Raw genomic sequence first — 17,980 nt, 5'->3', positions numbered from 1 at the left:
AAATAAGTATCCAACTGCCAATTATTTGGGGGGGGGGGGCGAACTTAGAATTAGAAATTCGTTCTCTATACACTTGGCAGGCTACTGAATTTCAGAACTGAAGGGTAGCCTACACGGGGAAAAACCATCAAGGTCCATCAAAAATCGAAATTGAGTTAATAATTCAATCTTACAGTGGAAAGGAAGTACTATCATGTGATCTAGCTAGTAATAAGAAATAATCGTTCTTGACATTCCACTATGCCAATTTCTATTAAATACACACATAACAAAGTATTAAGTGCTTAAACTTTAAAATTAGTTTTTCTCGGAACTTTCTAAAATGGACCTTGATCATTATTCCCGTGTACCCTTCAATTAAATATCCAACTGCCAATTTCCCCCCTTGATATTGCTACACCTTTATTAGGCAATGCTGCACTTCTGATTTGCAGGAGCTGTGAAGCCATTTAAAGTCATTATGCAGGAGATTTGCTGCAGAGAACAGTTTCTTACACTTCTAAACTGAAGCTGCCACAAACAAAGAACCATTTTCTAACAGCTTCATAACATCTATTTTTGAACTCCATTCTTCCTCTGCCAATAGGAACTGAATTCATCACTCGCAGTGTCACAAACAAGTGAAAACATTGCCATATAGATCCTTAGCTAAGTTAATGTAAACACTTCCTTCTGTAATTAACAGCAATGCTGCCTCTGGGGAAGTGGAGGGGAATGCTGCTAGCAGCTACTCTGCACTCTGGCCCTGTACCTTCCACGTGCTTCACTAGAAATATCCAAATAAGTTCTGAACTGTGTGATGAAAATTTGTATTCATACACGTGAATTTTATTGGAAATAATTCTTTTAAGAAATTGGGTTGAGGATTTCTTTTGTTAGTCTAAATTAAAATACAGTGGACACTGGTTAATTCGACATTCGAATTATTGGGCAATTCGAATAAAAGTACAATCCCCTTGAAACTCCTATTTAAAATAACGTAAAAAAATTTACGTTTAATTCGACGTTTTGAAGCCACCATTTGGATAATTCGAAGGAACAATTTAATTTTTTCATTATGAAAAAAGTATTCTGAATTTTATAAAAGTCGAAATATGGTTCGTGTACATCTCAGTTAAAATTTCCAAGAATCCATCTTCTAGTTTCCGCATTCCTAGTTGCTTATTGTTGAATTTCCGTTAGACTGTGACTACTGGCAAACGAACTCTACCTTATTGTGCAGCACTTTGTGTCTTCAGGTAGACACCCACCCCTCCCTCATTGCCCAAGAACTGGAAATAACAAAGTACAGTATCCTCCCTTACTTTCACAGTACGTGCAGTACAAAATTCAGTGAACTTGAAACCTTCAGTTGATAGGAATGTTTCAGTGACTCGAAGACTTTATCCAACATGTAAAATTAAACAAAACTAAACAAACTAAAATCACGCATTTCTTTATGTAAAAACTTGTAGGCTATGTGTCTAATAATGTGTGTTTTTTCTAGTGATAGATTTATGTTTTTATTTTCTACTGATCGTTTGTCTTGTACTCAAGTGCTTTAAACACTGTGTCACGCTACTAGGACTACACTTTTTATGGATAAAATATGGAAATTAAAAGGGTGAGTTGCATTGCATGTTAATTATAGTATTTGTATGAAATAAATTTATTTCAGGGCACACTATTTTGCAAAATAAAGTGTTTTTTTTTTTTTTTTTTTTGTTAATTCGAAGTTTTTTAAATTCCCCTTTGAGTTCGAATTAAAAAGTGTCCATTGTATAAGACTTACATAAAATGTGTTTAATATTTTTGTTTTCTTTCAAGTTACGAATAATTTTGTGTATTCAAACCACATTTGCTAATTCTTTTATTGTTTCAAGCCATTGCTTTCTTAAGAGCTAAAAATAACATTTCATATATACTACAGAATATGCAAAATTGTGGTAGAATATACAAATTATTAGGTACATTGCAATTATAGGGTGTAAATAAAGAGCTATGAATGAAGAAACACATTTATTTGTCTTTTATATTCAATGCAATCTAAGTCACCAAATACAGTAAACAAGGTTGTGGAGGAAGTCCCATCTGTGGGATGCACAATGGGGGAGAGAAGGAACCACTGCCCTTACTACCCCACTAAACAGTCCACACAGTTCTTACTCGAGGTTCACTTTCCTTCACAGAAGTTCCATACCAATCCCTACAATGTTTGTTCAGTCTGCCTAGCCGGCAACACTGCTCTCGATGACATCACCAAGAACGTCCCATCTGATGTGTTTCTCCAAGGACGTGGCACTAGGTGCAAATACCATCTACCACATTTTGAAAATTTCCCAACTTTTTTTTTTTATTTTTATTTTTGTACAGGTTGTTGAAGGAATGTTACAGGTTGGTTGCCCATCCTGTTCACCACAAAGCTAATCTGATTTTGACAGCAAAACAATGCTGCATGAAATTGTAAATGAATTCTACTCTCAACAAACAAGAAATAAATGTTGCCTCAATTTGGCATCACTGGAAAAGGCCTCCCGTGACAACACAGCTCAACAGGAAAGAATAAGAGCAGAAAAATAATGGGAGCACAAAGTATTTGTTTTTAAAACAGCTAGACGGCACGAAATCCACTCCTAAATTTACGGACACAATTTCACAATTAAAGATGATCAATAAAACCACATCAAACTGCATGACTGGAAATATTTTACAAAAATTTACACAAAAAACTTGCATCCCTTGAATTCACTTATCATACAACCACTTAAATACATCAAACTGAATCAAGCTTCTCTCCAATTTTGCTACTTTCATCTCCAATTCAAGTAGTGTCAGAATGGGAAGCAGAAATGCAGGTTCGTTTTTTGTGGTATTTTTTTTCTTCGCGCCAGATTTTAAGACATCATTCTCTTCACTTTGATGTCATCATGGTAACGAATTCTGAAAAAAGAAAAGCAAAAGGGTCAGCCACAACACATGTCACACAATCTCGAAGATTAATACCAAACTTGGCAAAACTACTAGTGAGCTAAAAATAAGTATCAATGTGGAGATTCAAGTATGCATTAGTAACAAAAGAACCGTGAAAAAATACTACAATGTAACAAAAAACGAAGACATTCAACGAAGGTAGTATGTCTCAGGTCCTATTGTTACCAATATCACACACCTAATATGAAATAATAAAAAAAAGGCTTATTAGGTCAGACACAAATGCAGCACTGCTCTGACTGCAGACATCACAGCACACTGTGCTATCTAAACACTGAAACAGACATCTCATACCACTTCATTTCTCACTCCTGTTCCACCAATCTTAGAAGCAACAATTTTATCGAATACATTAATTCATTAATTTCACGAAATTATATATCTATAACAAGAGTAATAACCTCTACGTTTTCTTAACTTCCATATGAACAATCTTGGCAAAAACAATTCCTAAAACTAATATGAAAAGGAACACTAGTACGCATTGCTTATAGTAACCATTACACTTATCACTTTAATTTTCAATACCCACACATCTGCATATAAAATATGCTGCTGCCTTCAAGTTCAGTGGAAAGGAAACAAGCATGCAACAATAATCTCCACACTCTTAGTGCCTCCAGCAGACGCATGCTTGAATAAGAAATTAGCTGCCTGTAGATATCACTTCCACACATATTATATTGACAAATCACTGCTGAAGCAGAAAACCCAACAAGAGACATTCGCCAAACATACACTTAATAAAACACAACCTCGTCACTCAGAACATTAGCTCAAATACTTGTGCATGTAACCTTTACATGTAATAGTCGCAGTAACTATTGAAATTTCATGATGAGATTTTTTTTCCCAATGGACTGTAGAATATTTCCACCAAAATCCAGAGAATTTCAAATCAAATACTGTATCTTCTTTCACGGACAGGTGTACAATCTTCTGAACTTATAAAATGTGTGTATAAATTGAACAGTTCATGAACTTCATGGGGGTTGTAAGACTGTAATCTTGTTAAAAGAAAATATCACCCCCCCCCCCAACTTCTCGATTCCTTTAGACAAATATATCTGATACATGGAAATGTTAGACAGGAGCTCCTGTGTTAGCTCTAATTAGAAACATTTCTACTTTCTTCACTCTCTTTCTCACTCATTTCCCGTACATGTAAAAGCAATGCCATTTGTTTCACGAACAAATTATATAAAAAGAAAAACAAAGCCACATACATGAAAACAGCATGTGACTACTAAATCTATGAAAACAATTCAGAAAGTAAATTTGAAAATGCACTGAAGCATACGTTCTGACATTAATAGTAGTGAATAAAATAAATTAAATATGCCAATGAAAAATTTTCCAAGACAGATTTTAATACCAATACTAACAAAAATGACAATAATTAGTAACATCGCAAAGAATAGAACTGCTAGTATCCAAGACCAAACGTCCAAAATGTCAATCTCAAAGCAGATACTGAAAAATCTAGGGAAAAAGTATGAAAAAATAAAACTACTAGGGTTTCAAGTTGCATAAAGCCCTATTAATACAAATTCACTAGTAGCACAATATTTTGGTTTCAAATGTAACTAGGCATGAGCCAAAACTGAAGACATACTGAATAAACACAACTATACTTTCCTATGACTGCTGCTGGAGAGCTTCTACTACCCCAATTGTTACAAGTTTGGAGAGCAATAGAAACTGTGGACATCTACTACAAAACATTTTAACAAATCCTATCGTAGAATTAATCTTTACTAAGTCAAGACCCCATTTTAATAGAATGTTGCTTCCAGCTGCAACTGAGATTATATATTAGTTTCATTAGCATGGTAAACAAAACAGAGTCCGTATAAAAATACTCTTCACATATCAATGGCATAAGAACATTTCTACAATTTCCAAGATAAGGAGTATAAGGGAAGAAACATGGACAAATTTAAAATGAAAGTCTCGAGTTGCAACAGAAACCGTATCATTTAAAGTTCACTTTGTGAAAAGTAAAACAATTTGAAGAGTGAAATGTTATTTCAATTTAGATAACAATTGGACAAGTTGATTTCCAGTTTACCTTTCAAGTTTCTGTCTGAAAGTATGCCCTGTGAATTGTGCTATTCTCGAATGAGATGAATCAATTCATTTTAAATGCAATAAACTTGACTGTTCTAGAGAGTGCCATGAAAACCTTGAAACATTATTATATAACAGTGTCTTCATAAATGTGTGCAAAATTTTTTTATGTTCTATTTACTGTATATATTCATGTACAGAGTGAAGAGTGGAAAGCTTTCCTTACCACAAAATGAAACAGAATATTTTTAATTAGTTGAAAGAAAGAAAAAGTAAATAAAAAATACAATTAAATCACCCATATACAATATCTGCTGCAAAGAAACAATAATTCAATATTATTTTCCGAAGTCCAAAAAGTAAAGAAAAAGAAAAATGAAACACTTTCCAACTAACATGTAGCTTTTCGTGTCCACTCTGTGAATAAAACACAAGTGCTCGGGCATGTTGGACCTAAGATATTCAATACTAAAATATTACTTTGCAAAAATTTGTTATCAAATCCTATTGAATTGAGTATGCAAAGCAAGTTAGTCGGTATTTAAATAATTATTTTTTTTTTTTGCTTCCTCTCGAGAGAGTAAATATTTTGCATTATAAATGAATACTAAACCAGTTATCACTTTATTTCCAGAAAGAAAAATAAAGGAATAAAGTGCTGAAAAATCTGAAATGCATTAGTACACTAATGGTAGACTTGCCGAGTTCCAGTTACATTTCTACACACAAGCAAAATATCGAGAGAAATTTAAATCAAAGCTGAATGAGCCATGTCAATTAAAAAAAGGTCCACAATGGCATGTGAAAGCCTTGTTGCAGTTCAATAATTGGAACTTGACTTAGTTTACTTGAAAATAGAAAGGGGATGGGGGGGAGAATGAAACAAAATTAGACCACGACTGAAGAATTCAGGCATTTTTATGGAAATTGAAGTTACCAATCGATCCACAGTACTTGAAAAAATCGGAAGTATTTGCGATAAGACAGCTATGTATTAAATAGTAAAATATACAACAAATATTTAAATATGCAGAGGAATATCCAAAAGCCTAATTCTGAAATATTTCTTTTGATAATAATTAAAGATACAAAATTTTTCAGAAATTTTACTCACTTTTATACAAAGCAATTTAATTGGTGTCGATGGAACTGTGTTAGATTTTGAAGGAAAAACTGGTGTTATGTAATTTTATAATTTTTAAACATAAGTTTCTAAAATCAAGAAAATCTGGGACTGAGAATCAAACTAGAGATGATCAAGAGGGCCTGAAGGGGGAGAATGAGCATATTAAATCCCTGTATCAATCACAACAATTTTAAACATTCTGAAACTACGCAATTTAAATAAGAATAGCAAATTTTGTCATCTGAAGTTAAAAATTTTGAAGTTGTATTTCACATGCCATTATGACTATAGAAGTGGAAGAAAATATTGCAGAATTCTTCATTCTTGTAAGATAAAGAGCCAGTTCAACACCCTCACTATGTCTTACAATTAATGATGCATGGAAACCTGCCAGATTAAATTTAAATGCACAATATGAACAAGGTGCAATTGACCCTCTCTTTAACGAATGATGTAAGTTATAAATAATCACATGCCAATTCTTAATGTTATAAACGAGAGAAAGAAAAATCAGCAGACCAAGTATCAGTCCACATTTCTCATTATTTTTACTTTTCTTACACAGATGCATGCTAATTGCGATTTCGTAAGGATAAAAATAATTTTGAAACAACCTACTATTAAAAAAACCAGTTGGTTGTACAGTATTTAACTAGTTATTTTTGTAACTGAAATAATTAAACATTTTCCTCTTGCATAAATGCTTTAAGAGCCAAATAATGGATAACAGTACTGCCATACCACAAATTACATTTAATGAAAAGCATACTAATTATGTGATATCAAGGCAATTCGACATTAATTTGCACAAGCAAAATATCCACGATTTCTATTAATCTTATTTAATGTCACAATATACGAAGTCCAATTTAAAATGATTTACCTTAAAGGAAAGAAACCATATTTACTCGAGAACAGGCTGCACCCAATTTGGAGGCAATACTTTTGGAGAAAAATACATTTCTAAGAAGCAAGACAAAGTCAAACATGTGGTATCTTGAAAATACGGTATGAGAACATGGTAAAATCGTGAACTTGCAGCAGCTGCATAGTGGTACCACGTGTAATGAAGGGGCTGGAGGGTTGGTCACTGTTCCTTGTTCATTACGGTGGGAGCTAAGTGTGTGAAATCATGGGTCGAGTGAGAATAGGTTACTCATCGAAATTTAAGTTGCAAGTACTGCAGTATGCACGAGAAAATGGAAACTGAGCAGCAGGGAGGAAGTTTGATATCGACGAAAAAATGTGCGACGATGGACGAAAGCAAAGGATGCACTTTAAAAAACCAGCGCAAAATCGATAATATTTTCATGGGAAGAAAGCAAAATATTCACAACTAAAAACAGAGTTTCTAGATTACCAGTACATAGACCAAGACTGCTGGTTGACCTACGTGGTTTTATACGTAATAAGGTACTGTATGTTATTGTATTTTATAATAATTCTGTTCTTTAGAATATCTCGAGTATAAGCCCCACCCACATTTTTTTACTTACTTTTTGGGTAAAAAAAAAAAAAAAAAAAGAGCAGCCTATACATAGGCAAATACGGTATATGAAAACCTTTAACATAACTCGAACATGAATGTGTTGTAAATGTTGCGTATTTGTAACTCCATTTCTGCACAATATATTACATAAATTTTAAAATAGACATTTGTATTAACATCAAATTTCGCTTTATTTGCGAACAGAAATAAACTAAACTTATGGTGGCTGCTCTACTACCGCACTACTACCTGCTCTGAAAATTCCACAGGAGGACAGAAATCTTGGTCCACCCCTATTAATAAGACACTACAGGTTTGATGGCAATTATGATCACAATTTTACTCTAAGTATCTGAAACAAAATTTTCCTTACTGCACAGAAAATACTATATACTTTATCATACTTCAGAAACTTAAATTTAGCTATAAATAATTTGAATATTATAAGCCAACATGTCTCATCCAGTTTATACTAGAACCGAAAGAGATACGAAACTGTCGAAAATAATTTTGGAAATGACCTAGCTGAAATGAAGGCAAAGCACAGTATGTCAACAGGCTGAAGATGGACTCGTACCAGAAAATGGGAAGAACCATTGATTCTTGTTCCTCAGTAAGATATTACAGTAATTAATATGTTGAATAACCCTGTGAAAGCTGATAGAAGAAAATTAATGCAAACAGCTAATTTCACTGTGTTAATAAAATAATATAGTTATCATAAATGATTTTCAAAACAGGAAGCAGCAGACTTATATATAGGAAGTTTTTAATTGTATCTCAAGAGCCATTGCATAACCTCTAAACCATGAAGCTGCTCAACAATAGCACAGAGACGCAATTATATCAGACACTTATTACCACCAAACAAGCAGCAAACCATGTCAATGAAATTAAGGATAAAACACTACTTTTTATATAACATATTAAGTTATTTATGAAGATTCTACAAATTTAAATGTCATTTTATATTATTCTCACCAAGTGTCCTCTATCTAAAGTACACAGATTACTTTCCAACAATACCCAAGGATAATCTTTATGGAAAATCGAACTGCACAGCCAGAAAATTGCATGAAATCGATAGCATCTTCGTATTTAGGCCAAATACTACCTACATAATGGTAGTATGAATTTCAGAATGAAGTTTTCTCCTTTTCAATTTGGAAATATTGAACAGAAGTAGTCATGCAGTGTGTATCAGTTTTAAATCTGACACAAACAGCTAATAAAACAAGACTTTGAACTTTTGTATTTCTATCTCACAGTGTATCACGTTTCATACATCAACTGGAAAGCACAATCTTGCAGAAGCATTAAAATTCCATTAATGTTTGGGTAAAAAGTTAGAGCTGCAAGCTGCAGTTTAATCCCCACCCCACTGTACAATGGCTAAATTACATACCATTAACAAAACATGCAAACTGCTGGTTTAAATCCTAACAATTATGTTACAGCAAACACCAATAATTTGTGGAAACACCAAAAAAACATAATTGTAATAAACAATTTTTATACATTTTCAATTTCTTTACTATAGTTTATGGAACTACTGAAATTACTTTCAGAACCCCATTTACATTATTTGCACGGTTCCTTTGTAATGTTAAAATTTTGTGACTTATCTAAGGAAATGTATGCATGTCATTATGATACAATTAAAATAAACGCAGCTGATGTACTCCAAGAATGTGCAATATGAACAGGTATTTGAGAATTGCTACTCTTTAATTACATTACTGGTTTCGTTTTATAGAACCAAGGCCAACCTCATATTGCTTAAACTCGAAACTATCATTTAAAATTATGTTAGATTTAAACTTTAATTTTTGCCACACATTTCTGAACAAAACTCATTTCAAAATCACTTTCAAAGCTTAACTAACGTTCACAGACTAGATCTGGTTAAGGTGGTTGATAAAACAATCTCTAATAAGATACCTATTAATTTGAGTGCAGTTTGGCAAAATGTTAACTCACAAATTTTATATGAAAGCCAGGAAGTATTGTAAGCTAGTAATGTGCTTATGACACCACTTTCCTTTCTTTAAAGTGACATGACAATTTTATTCAAAACATCGTACTTTGAAATGTGTTTTTAGAAATCATGCAGCATCTATGCAACAAACCATACAATGACCTTGCAGACATCAATAATGTATTATAAAATTCCAGTTTTTAAATTTATTTTCCAGGTTTAGTGTATAAATTTATATATACAGACCAAAACAATTTTAAAAATTCTCACAAGGGCATGTAAGATTGCTGCTCATATGCCAAAGAATCTATAAACAGTGATATATATACAAGTCAATACAATGTCTAGAAATGAACAAGCCACTGCCTGTAATGTGTTATGAGTGAGAGGGTAGCCAAGACTATGTCTGCCATCATCAGGGTTTAGGTACATAGCAATGCTTGGTTTGGTTGCAGGATGGATGGGTTAGATAAATATAAAAGTAAAAAAATAATACATGAGAACATTATACTGGGGTGCTTGAAAGACAAATAACATTCCATAAAGCAATTTAAAGCACTGACCACCGGCACCTAGACAGCTTTGGCCTGATCGCGGTTAACGGCTACACCGAGAGAAAACTATTTGAGCAAGAGCATGGAAATCTGGAAGAGGAGAAATTTGCAATCAAAAGTGACCTATTCTTTTAAAAGAACAATTTATCATTATGCCAGCAAATTCATGTACTATGTGCACACTCACTGTTGAAATTAACACCCCTAACTACCAACAGTGCACCAATCATTTTATTGTATCTCTGGTATAACAATTTTTTGCAAAACACATTAGAACACAATGCAAAACAATATAAAATTAGAGCAAATTATACTTTCTGATACAAAGCTCTTAGTGGCTGTACACAAATTACATTCAAGTCAATACATCAATATGATGAGTGAATAAATAAATATATAAGTGAAATTATTAAACTAGAAAATTAATCTGTCCTCTTTATTCCAATATAGTAAAAAAAAAAAAGTGACATTCCTAACAAATCGAAAACCTAATAAACAAATTGAACTAGTCTTACACAATTACGTAATTTTAAATAAAAATTACTGCTTACATTTCTAAACTTTGGAAAAACTTAACTTTTCTTAAAATTATCGGTAAAACGATACTAATCAAAACTGAAGTAAATTCAATCACTAAGAAGTGCCCAGCCCACGTAATTATTTTCACACAGAACTTCCTAGCGATGGATAAATGTTTCTTTCTTCACTTCGACTTTCATGTGTCCAATATTAAAAGTACGTATTCAACAACAAAAATAAAGAGTATCCTTGTAATCTATGGCTACGTGGTGTTAAAGGGTAGTAGTTACAACACAACGACACAAAAATCACTTATTCTATTAAGAGATTAGTCAATATCCATCACACAAGTTTCACTTCATTCCCCTTCTAACAGACTTTAGAATTTCGGAACACGTATCAGATCTCACAGAACTACATTCTAACAAGCTTCGTGAAACAAATATAGGATAACAGAAGCAAAAAGAAACTGCATAACAAATACAGATAATTCAAGGGCATTAACTGGAAAATGGCATAAGTTAAGAAGTCTTGTGTAAATATGTCAATGCTCTCTCTGTGCCTTTATGGCAAGGTGCAATCATCAAGAAAGAAGGTGTATGTGTAACTGAAATTATATGTAAACATTCACTTTGTTGGGTTAACTCTTGTATGCAACCATGTTTCTACTGCAAAATAAATCACTTTTGCAGATCTGAAACTGACGCAACAGAGTAAATTTTATAAAAAAAACTGCAATCTATAAATTTTGGTATTTTAAAATTTGCAACAAGATTACACACTGGAGAACCATTTGGAAAACCATAAATATATTCCTTATTCAATCTTGATGATTGAACTCTTTGAGAGCACACTTCTCCAATTCCATGAATGTGAACAAAAATACATGTATTTAATTATTAGAGTTAATTTTTTTACACGCACACACGTACACAATATACATGCCACTTAAATTACAAACATAAAAGAATTAAACTTCCAGATTTTAATACATTTCACAATGAATTATATCAAATACGCTACTATGACACAGTGGTGATGCCCAAGTACAGACTTGCTGCTATATTAGAGTTAGTAAATAGTTTCTTAGAAAAGCTCACACTTCCAGAATTACCAACAGCATTAAATTGTTTTCTTGTTGGACTTTTGTGCTTCAATAAGACGATCTAAAAGTTTTCAGTCCTGTTGTTATGATTTCTCCTAACAGAGTGGAACTTGGCGAGTATAAACAGGATGTGTAATATGGAGGGGAAATAAAGACAGTCAATATGTGCATTTAAATTCCTATTCTAAGCATTTGTCTTAATGTAATTCTTATTTTCAATTGTTCACCCTCAAATAATAATAAAAGCGTGCTAATTTTGTGATAGAAAAGAAAAAAATTAGTTAAGGGAAAATTCATGCTTGATCTGCAAGCGCTCTTAATAACAGACGACAATACCTGGCTACAAATTAATGTGCAATAAAATGCAACATTTTCTTCCACCCACCTAACAATATTTTCAAAATAGTAATGAAAACTTTACTCATTTCTTCGTAATACTGTTTAGTTTAAGGTGAAAATATGTCAATCATGGTGATTTAATATAATATCACATCATTTACAAATTCAAGACAGACATTTGAGAACTTGTGTGATGTAATAAATTTCACCTAAATATCATATTCATTCCCTTTATTTTTTTTAGTAGCGTCAAGAAACTTTTCCTGTTATCTGTATCAAAAAGTTATATATTAAAAATACGAACTTTTGAACAAAATATACTTGGACATTCTAGATGTTACATTTTCAGATGGGATAAAAGCTATAATTAAAAACAGATTAGTACAGTATTGAGAAATCCTGATTTCATAAGTGAACTAGTAACAGAATGGGACATTTTAGTAAAATCTTTACTTTTTCGTTTTGTTCTGCTTTACCATACTAAACGATATATTTTCATAAAATATGCCACTTTTCCATTGTTAGAGTTAAAGCATGTAAATATTTTATCATCACAAATCTGGAACAAACACATTTACAACTGGGACAAAAACCTGGTACTGGTAAATTTGCCTGAACCCTCTCTTTCAGAGTCCCCTTTATGGGGACTAAAACGAACATGAACATCCTGGTTTATTTTCCTTCTGAAGAGAACGAATTAAGAGAATTTTATCACTATTAAAACTTTGCTACTCTCCGCTAGGCTAGAATCTGTGAAGTTTGGACATAACAGCAGATTCTACCAAACAGAATAACTAAATTAATTACTAGCACTTATGAAACGATTGTCAAAACTGGAGCCTGATATTTCACACCTTGCTCCCATTAACAGAAAAACGAAAATGGATGATGCAATGATAATAAATTACAACTTTAATATTTACGTTGGTTTTTTTTAACACTTAATTTTGAGTATGTTACCGAAGTAAATTAAACATTGCAGTGTTTGATTCCCACAGTAGTGAAGTTTCTGGAAGCTAGTTTGAATTAATAAAATCTGAGAACTTTTTAAGCTATTTCCAAAGTCTCAAAATTATGAGAGTGTCTCTATTTAAATTTAAAACGGGTTTTAAGTGATATATAAACACTGACTCATGATTGTTGTAAGGTTATTACTGAAAATAAACTTAAAAATTGTCCTACACAATCACCATATCACGAGAGAAAAACATTATGCATCGCGAAATTGTTTCGAAATTCATAAAAATTAAAATTACAGGAATCACATTTATATTATTAATTTAAATTGAACAAATAAGCGAATAAAGAACTACTGGGTGATGTAGTGTACAATATGAACTGTGTGCAGTGTTCTATACGTGAAGTATAGCAATACTCTTACACAATTTGAAATATAACAATTTACAATATAAATACACAGATTTAGGCACAAAAAGTATTAACACTAATGAATCAAATGATATTTATAAGTTCTGTCCTCTACCTCTATTCCTCTTAAAATCTAACATTTTCTAATCTAGATTATAATTACTGGATCTAAACATAAAAGCAAGAACATTACTTCTCGAAATAATACTTTACACGAATTTGTGTTCAAAACAGTTGAAGTAACAACACGATATGGTATATGTGAAGTCAATTACTACAATTGTGAGATAGGAAGGACAAGGGCCAAATATGGCAGACATAAGAATGTTGCATGAAAAGACATGAAAATGCGAAGAAATTTCATTTTATACAATCTTAGCTTCAAAACTACTCACAGTCATCGCAACTCATAGGATCGTATTATCTAACACAAAATACTTGTTCTATGCAAATGCACAATTCATACACAGCAAATATTAAGTACCATATTCACCCAAATAAAATCTCGAGACTGATCAGAATCAGCATGCCAAGACTGCCGTTAAAGGACTGTAATCCCACCCACTTCTAATGTTGCATAAAAACAACTATTTGGGAATGAATGAATATACAGGGTGTTAAAAAAATACGGGACATAATTTCAGGTATGTATTTCCCTCATGTAGACAATCAAAATAGTTCATTACAACATGTGTCCGGAAATGCTTCATTTCCGAGTTATGGCCTTCACAACGTTGAAATTCACCGGAACGTTTTTCTTTCCGCAGGTCGTTGTCATTACAGAAGATGTTCAAAATGTCCACCTCCTGCCTGAATACAGACCTCACATCGATGTCTCATTGACTTGCGAACACGATCCCAAACTCCAGGAGTACTGCGTATGTCCTCAGAACATGCAACTATTCGATTCCGAAGGGATTCCAAATCAGGCACCGGAGACAAATAAACCAATGATTTGAAATGGCCCCACAAGTAGAAATCGAGAGGGTTCAGATCAGGTGAGCGTGGAGGCCAAGCAATTGGGCCACCTCTACCTATCCATCGATCAGGAAACCTTCGATCCAAGTACCGACGAGCCGTACGACTGAAGTGTGCAGGAGCGCCATCATGCAAGAAGTGAATGTGTTGACGATTGATGAGTGGAGTGTCTTCTAAAACATGAGGTATGGTTCCGGTGAATTTCAATGTTGTGAAGGCCATAACTCGGAAATAAAGCATTTCCGGACACATGTTGTAATGAACTATATTGATTGTCTACATGTGGGAAATACATACCTGAAATTATGCCCCGTATTTTTTAAACACCCTGTATATTATCTTGATATACTAGTGTTTCTTTAAAGACAACTTTAATAAAATTCACCTGGAGAGTACCGACAAGGTAGGAATGCAGTATTACATTTCTCCCACTACAGACAATTCCTAATAAGTATATTCATTGAACAGAATTACAGCTCGATTGAACAGAAAAAAATATAAATAAATTTGAAACGCGTCATTTCTTGGGGAATGGTGTAACTATGCTACTTTACCTACTTTTTTTCTTCTCACCAAAATTTTAAGTACAATAATAATAATAATAATAATAATAATAATAATAATAATAATAATACAGATTATATTTCTCTGGAATGGGAGGGTTAAGGCAGCAAGCATGAACATATCCCTACTGCTACCAATGTCAATTTGTAAAGGTGGGAGGCTTAACGCTTCGTTACTCTGTGGCCTGTAACAGGTGTTAACTTCACTGTGTGTGCCAATAATAAAAAGCTAGCTTGGCAAAATAAAAACCATAATACTTATAGAACTCAGAAATGTTGTAAAAACCTAGCATGAAGAGAATCGTAACTGAAACAAATTTTACCAATACATTAATCTCAATCTCTCCAGTACGCACCCATAACTAGGGACAGACGATTTTCGCAAATGATTTTTCTCACGAATTTCTGCTAATTGAGTCAAGAGTTAAAATTTTATAGTTATCAACGAGACTTGTTCTGGAGGAGAACGAGCATCTTTCATAACTATAACAGTTTTAACTCTCTTGGCTCAATTAGCAGAAATTCGTTAAGAAAATCATTTGCGAAAATCTTGTGTCCCTACCCATAACCTAATAAACATTTTGTTTCTGGACAAGGACGAGGGGGAAAGAACAGTACACTGTAAATTTCCTCATTAATATCAATATATCACTAAGCAGAAAGTATGTTACACAAAAGAGCAATGCAATATTTTTATTCCAAATAACCTACACTAACGAAATTTCTAGAAGTTTGGTATGCAACAATTGAAGGGGTGAGAATGATATAGTCCAAAAACCACACTTTTAACAAAAATGTTTTTTTTTTTTGTGAGAGTTCATTTCTCCTGAATATGTTAGGAGAAAATACACAAACGATTAGGAAAACACGGAAATTTTACTTGAAGCGAGTAAAGCGATCGGTTTGGAAGTAAATCCCAAAAAGACAAAGTATATCATTATGTCTCGTGACCAGAATATTGTACGAAATGGAAATATAAAAATTGGAGATTTATCCTTCGAAGAGGTGGAAAAATTCAAATATCTTGGAGCAACAGTAACAAATATAAATGACACTCGGGAGGAAATTAAACGCAGAATAAATATGGGAAATGCGTGTTATTATTCGGTTGAGAAGCTCTTATCATCCAGTCTGCTGTCCAAAAATCTGAAAGTTAGAATTTATAAAACAGTTATATTACCGGTTCTTCTGTATGGTTGTGAAACTTGGACTCTCACTCTGAGAGAGGAACATAGGTTAAGGGTGTTTGAGAATAAGGTGCTTAGGAAAATATTTGGGGCTAAGCGGGATGAAGTTACAGGAGAATGGAGAAAGTTACACAACACAGAACTGCACGCATTGTATTCTTCACCTAACATAATTAGGAACTTAAAATCCAGACGTATGAGATGGGCAGGGCATGTAGCACGTATGGGCAAATCCAGAAATGCATATAGAGTGTTAGTTGGGAGACCGGAGGGGAAAAAGACCTTTAGGGAGGCCGAGACGTAGATGGGAGGATAATATTAAAATGGATTTGAGGGAGGTGGGGTATGATGATAGAGACTGGATTAATCTTGCACAGGATAGGGACCGATGGCGGGCTTATGTGAGGGCAGCAATGAACCTTCGGGTTCCTTAAAAGCCATTTGTAAGTAAGTAAGTAAGTAAGTAAGAGAGTTCATTTCTTACACATATGAGGAAGCTATTATTAAAATATTGTAAAAATTACTCAACAAATGATGTAAGTATACACCGAAGAAATTATGATACTGCACCTAGTAGCATTGGACTCTAAACCTTTAACATACTCTCCTGTAAAATTTTGTCTGTGTGGCTTAGGACTATTTCATTCTCACCCCTTCAATTATCAGTCCCCGTTTTTCTCATGAGTGATAATTTTAAACGAGTGTCATCATAGGTATTATGAAAGAAAAGTAGAATTTCTGAATGTTTATAGTGAATGACCCAGTAAGAAAAATGTTGTATACTATGGGTAAAATGTTCATTACACACTAATTGAGTGTCTGTACAAAAGCGAAAAAACTAAGAATCTAAAAAGTAGTCAAAACAAAAGGAGTAAGAGGAATACAAATACAGGTGGTGAGATGGTCTACATTTATCAGATACGCAGATTTGCCACAAAATAATATGGATTAAAAAACGTTACTCAAAGGACAATTAGAAAATCTTCAGCAATAGTAATATATCACATACTTTAAACATCCTCTTAAGTATTCATGTAGATTGTGATGTCAAAATTGCATGAAAATTGAATTTCTTATTTGAATCACAGTGCAAAATATAAATCGAGCACCTTTAAATTTAAGTTTGTGTGGGCCTTTTTAGTAAAAAATTAGAACCTACATACCAGGGAGGTTATGGCTTGTATGGTGAATCGTGTTTGGAATGTAATACATAAAAGAAACAATAATCAGTCATTCTTCAATTACAGCAAAAATTTAAACAATTTCCCACTTTTATCATTTTAAATAATTGAAAGTAATCAAACTACACTATGCTGAAAAATTGCTGGGAGAGTAATACACACACTAAGTTAGCTTGTTTGAACATATTTTGAAGTAATTTGACTTGTCTGTAATTCGTGAGTTTCGTTACTGAATTTGTCTTATGAATTACTACTTTTACTTAAAATAAATTTTATTTTTTATTAATTTTGGGTATTGCTTGCGAATAATAATAATAATAATAATAATAATAATAATAATAATAATAATAATAATAATAATACATAAGCTGAAGATGACAAATCAAAACCGTAATAAGAACAAACTCTGCTTTCTGCTTTTTAACAAATTACCATCGCATGTGCTTAAATAATTGAAGTAACTAGGAATTTGAGCAGAAAATAAACAGCAGCCTACGCAGACTAAACATGTTGAACAGTATCAAATGTTCAGTATCAGTATTTCTTTTATTTA

At 32.9% G+C, this 17,980-nt stretch overlaps 1 protein-coding gene across 1 annotated transcript in view; it reads right to left on the bottom strand.

Moving 5' to 3' along the window:
- Positions 1–1,983: 1,983 nt before the first annotated feature.
- Positions 1,984–17,980, bottom strand: part of LOC138703604 (calmodulin) — a 28,029-nt gene continuing 12,032 nt past the window's right edge. Inside the window, exon 4 of the mRNA XM_069831633.1 lies at positions 1,984–2,919. Coding sequence (XP_069687734.1) covers positions 2,891–2,919 — 29 coding nt within the window. The 3' untranslated portion in view covers positions 1,984–2,890. The remainder of the gene's footprint in view (positions 2,920–17,980) is intronic.

The sequence above is a fragment of the Periplaneta americana genome, chromosome 7 (genome assembly GCF_040183065.1).
Source record: "Periplaneta americana isolate PAMFEO1 chromosome 7, P.americana_PAMFEO1_priV1, whole genome shotgun sequence".
Classification (NCBI taxonomy): domain Eukaryota; kingdom Metazoa; phylum Arthropoda; class Insecta; order Blattodea; family Blattidae; genus Periplaneta; species Periplaneta americana.
The sequence above is the reverse complement of the archived record's forward strand: the minus strand, read 5'-3'. Positions and strand labels throughout refer to the sequence as shown.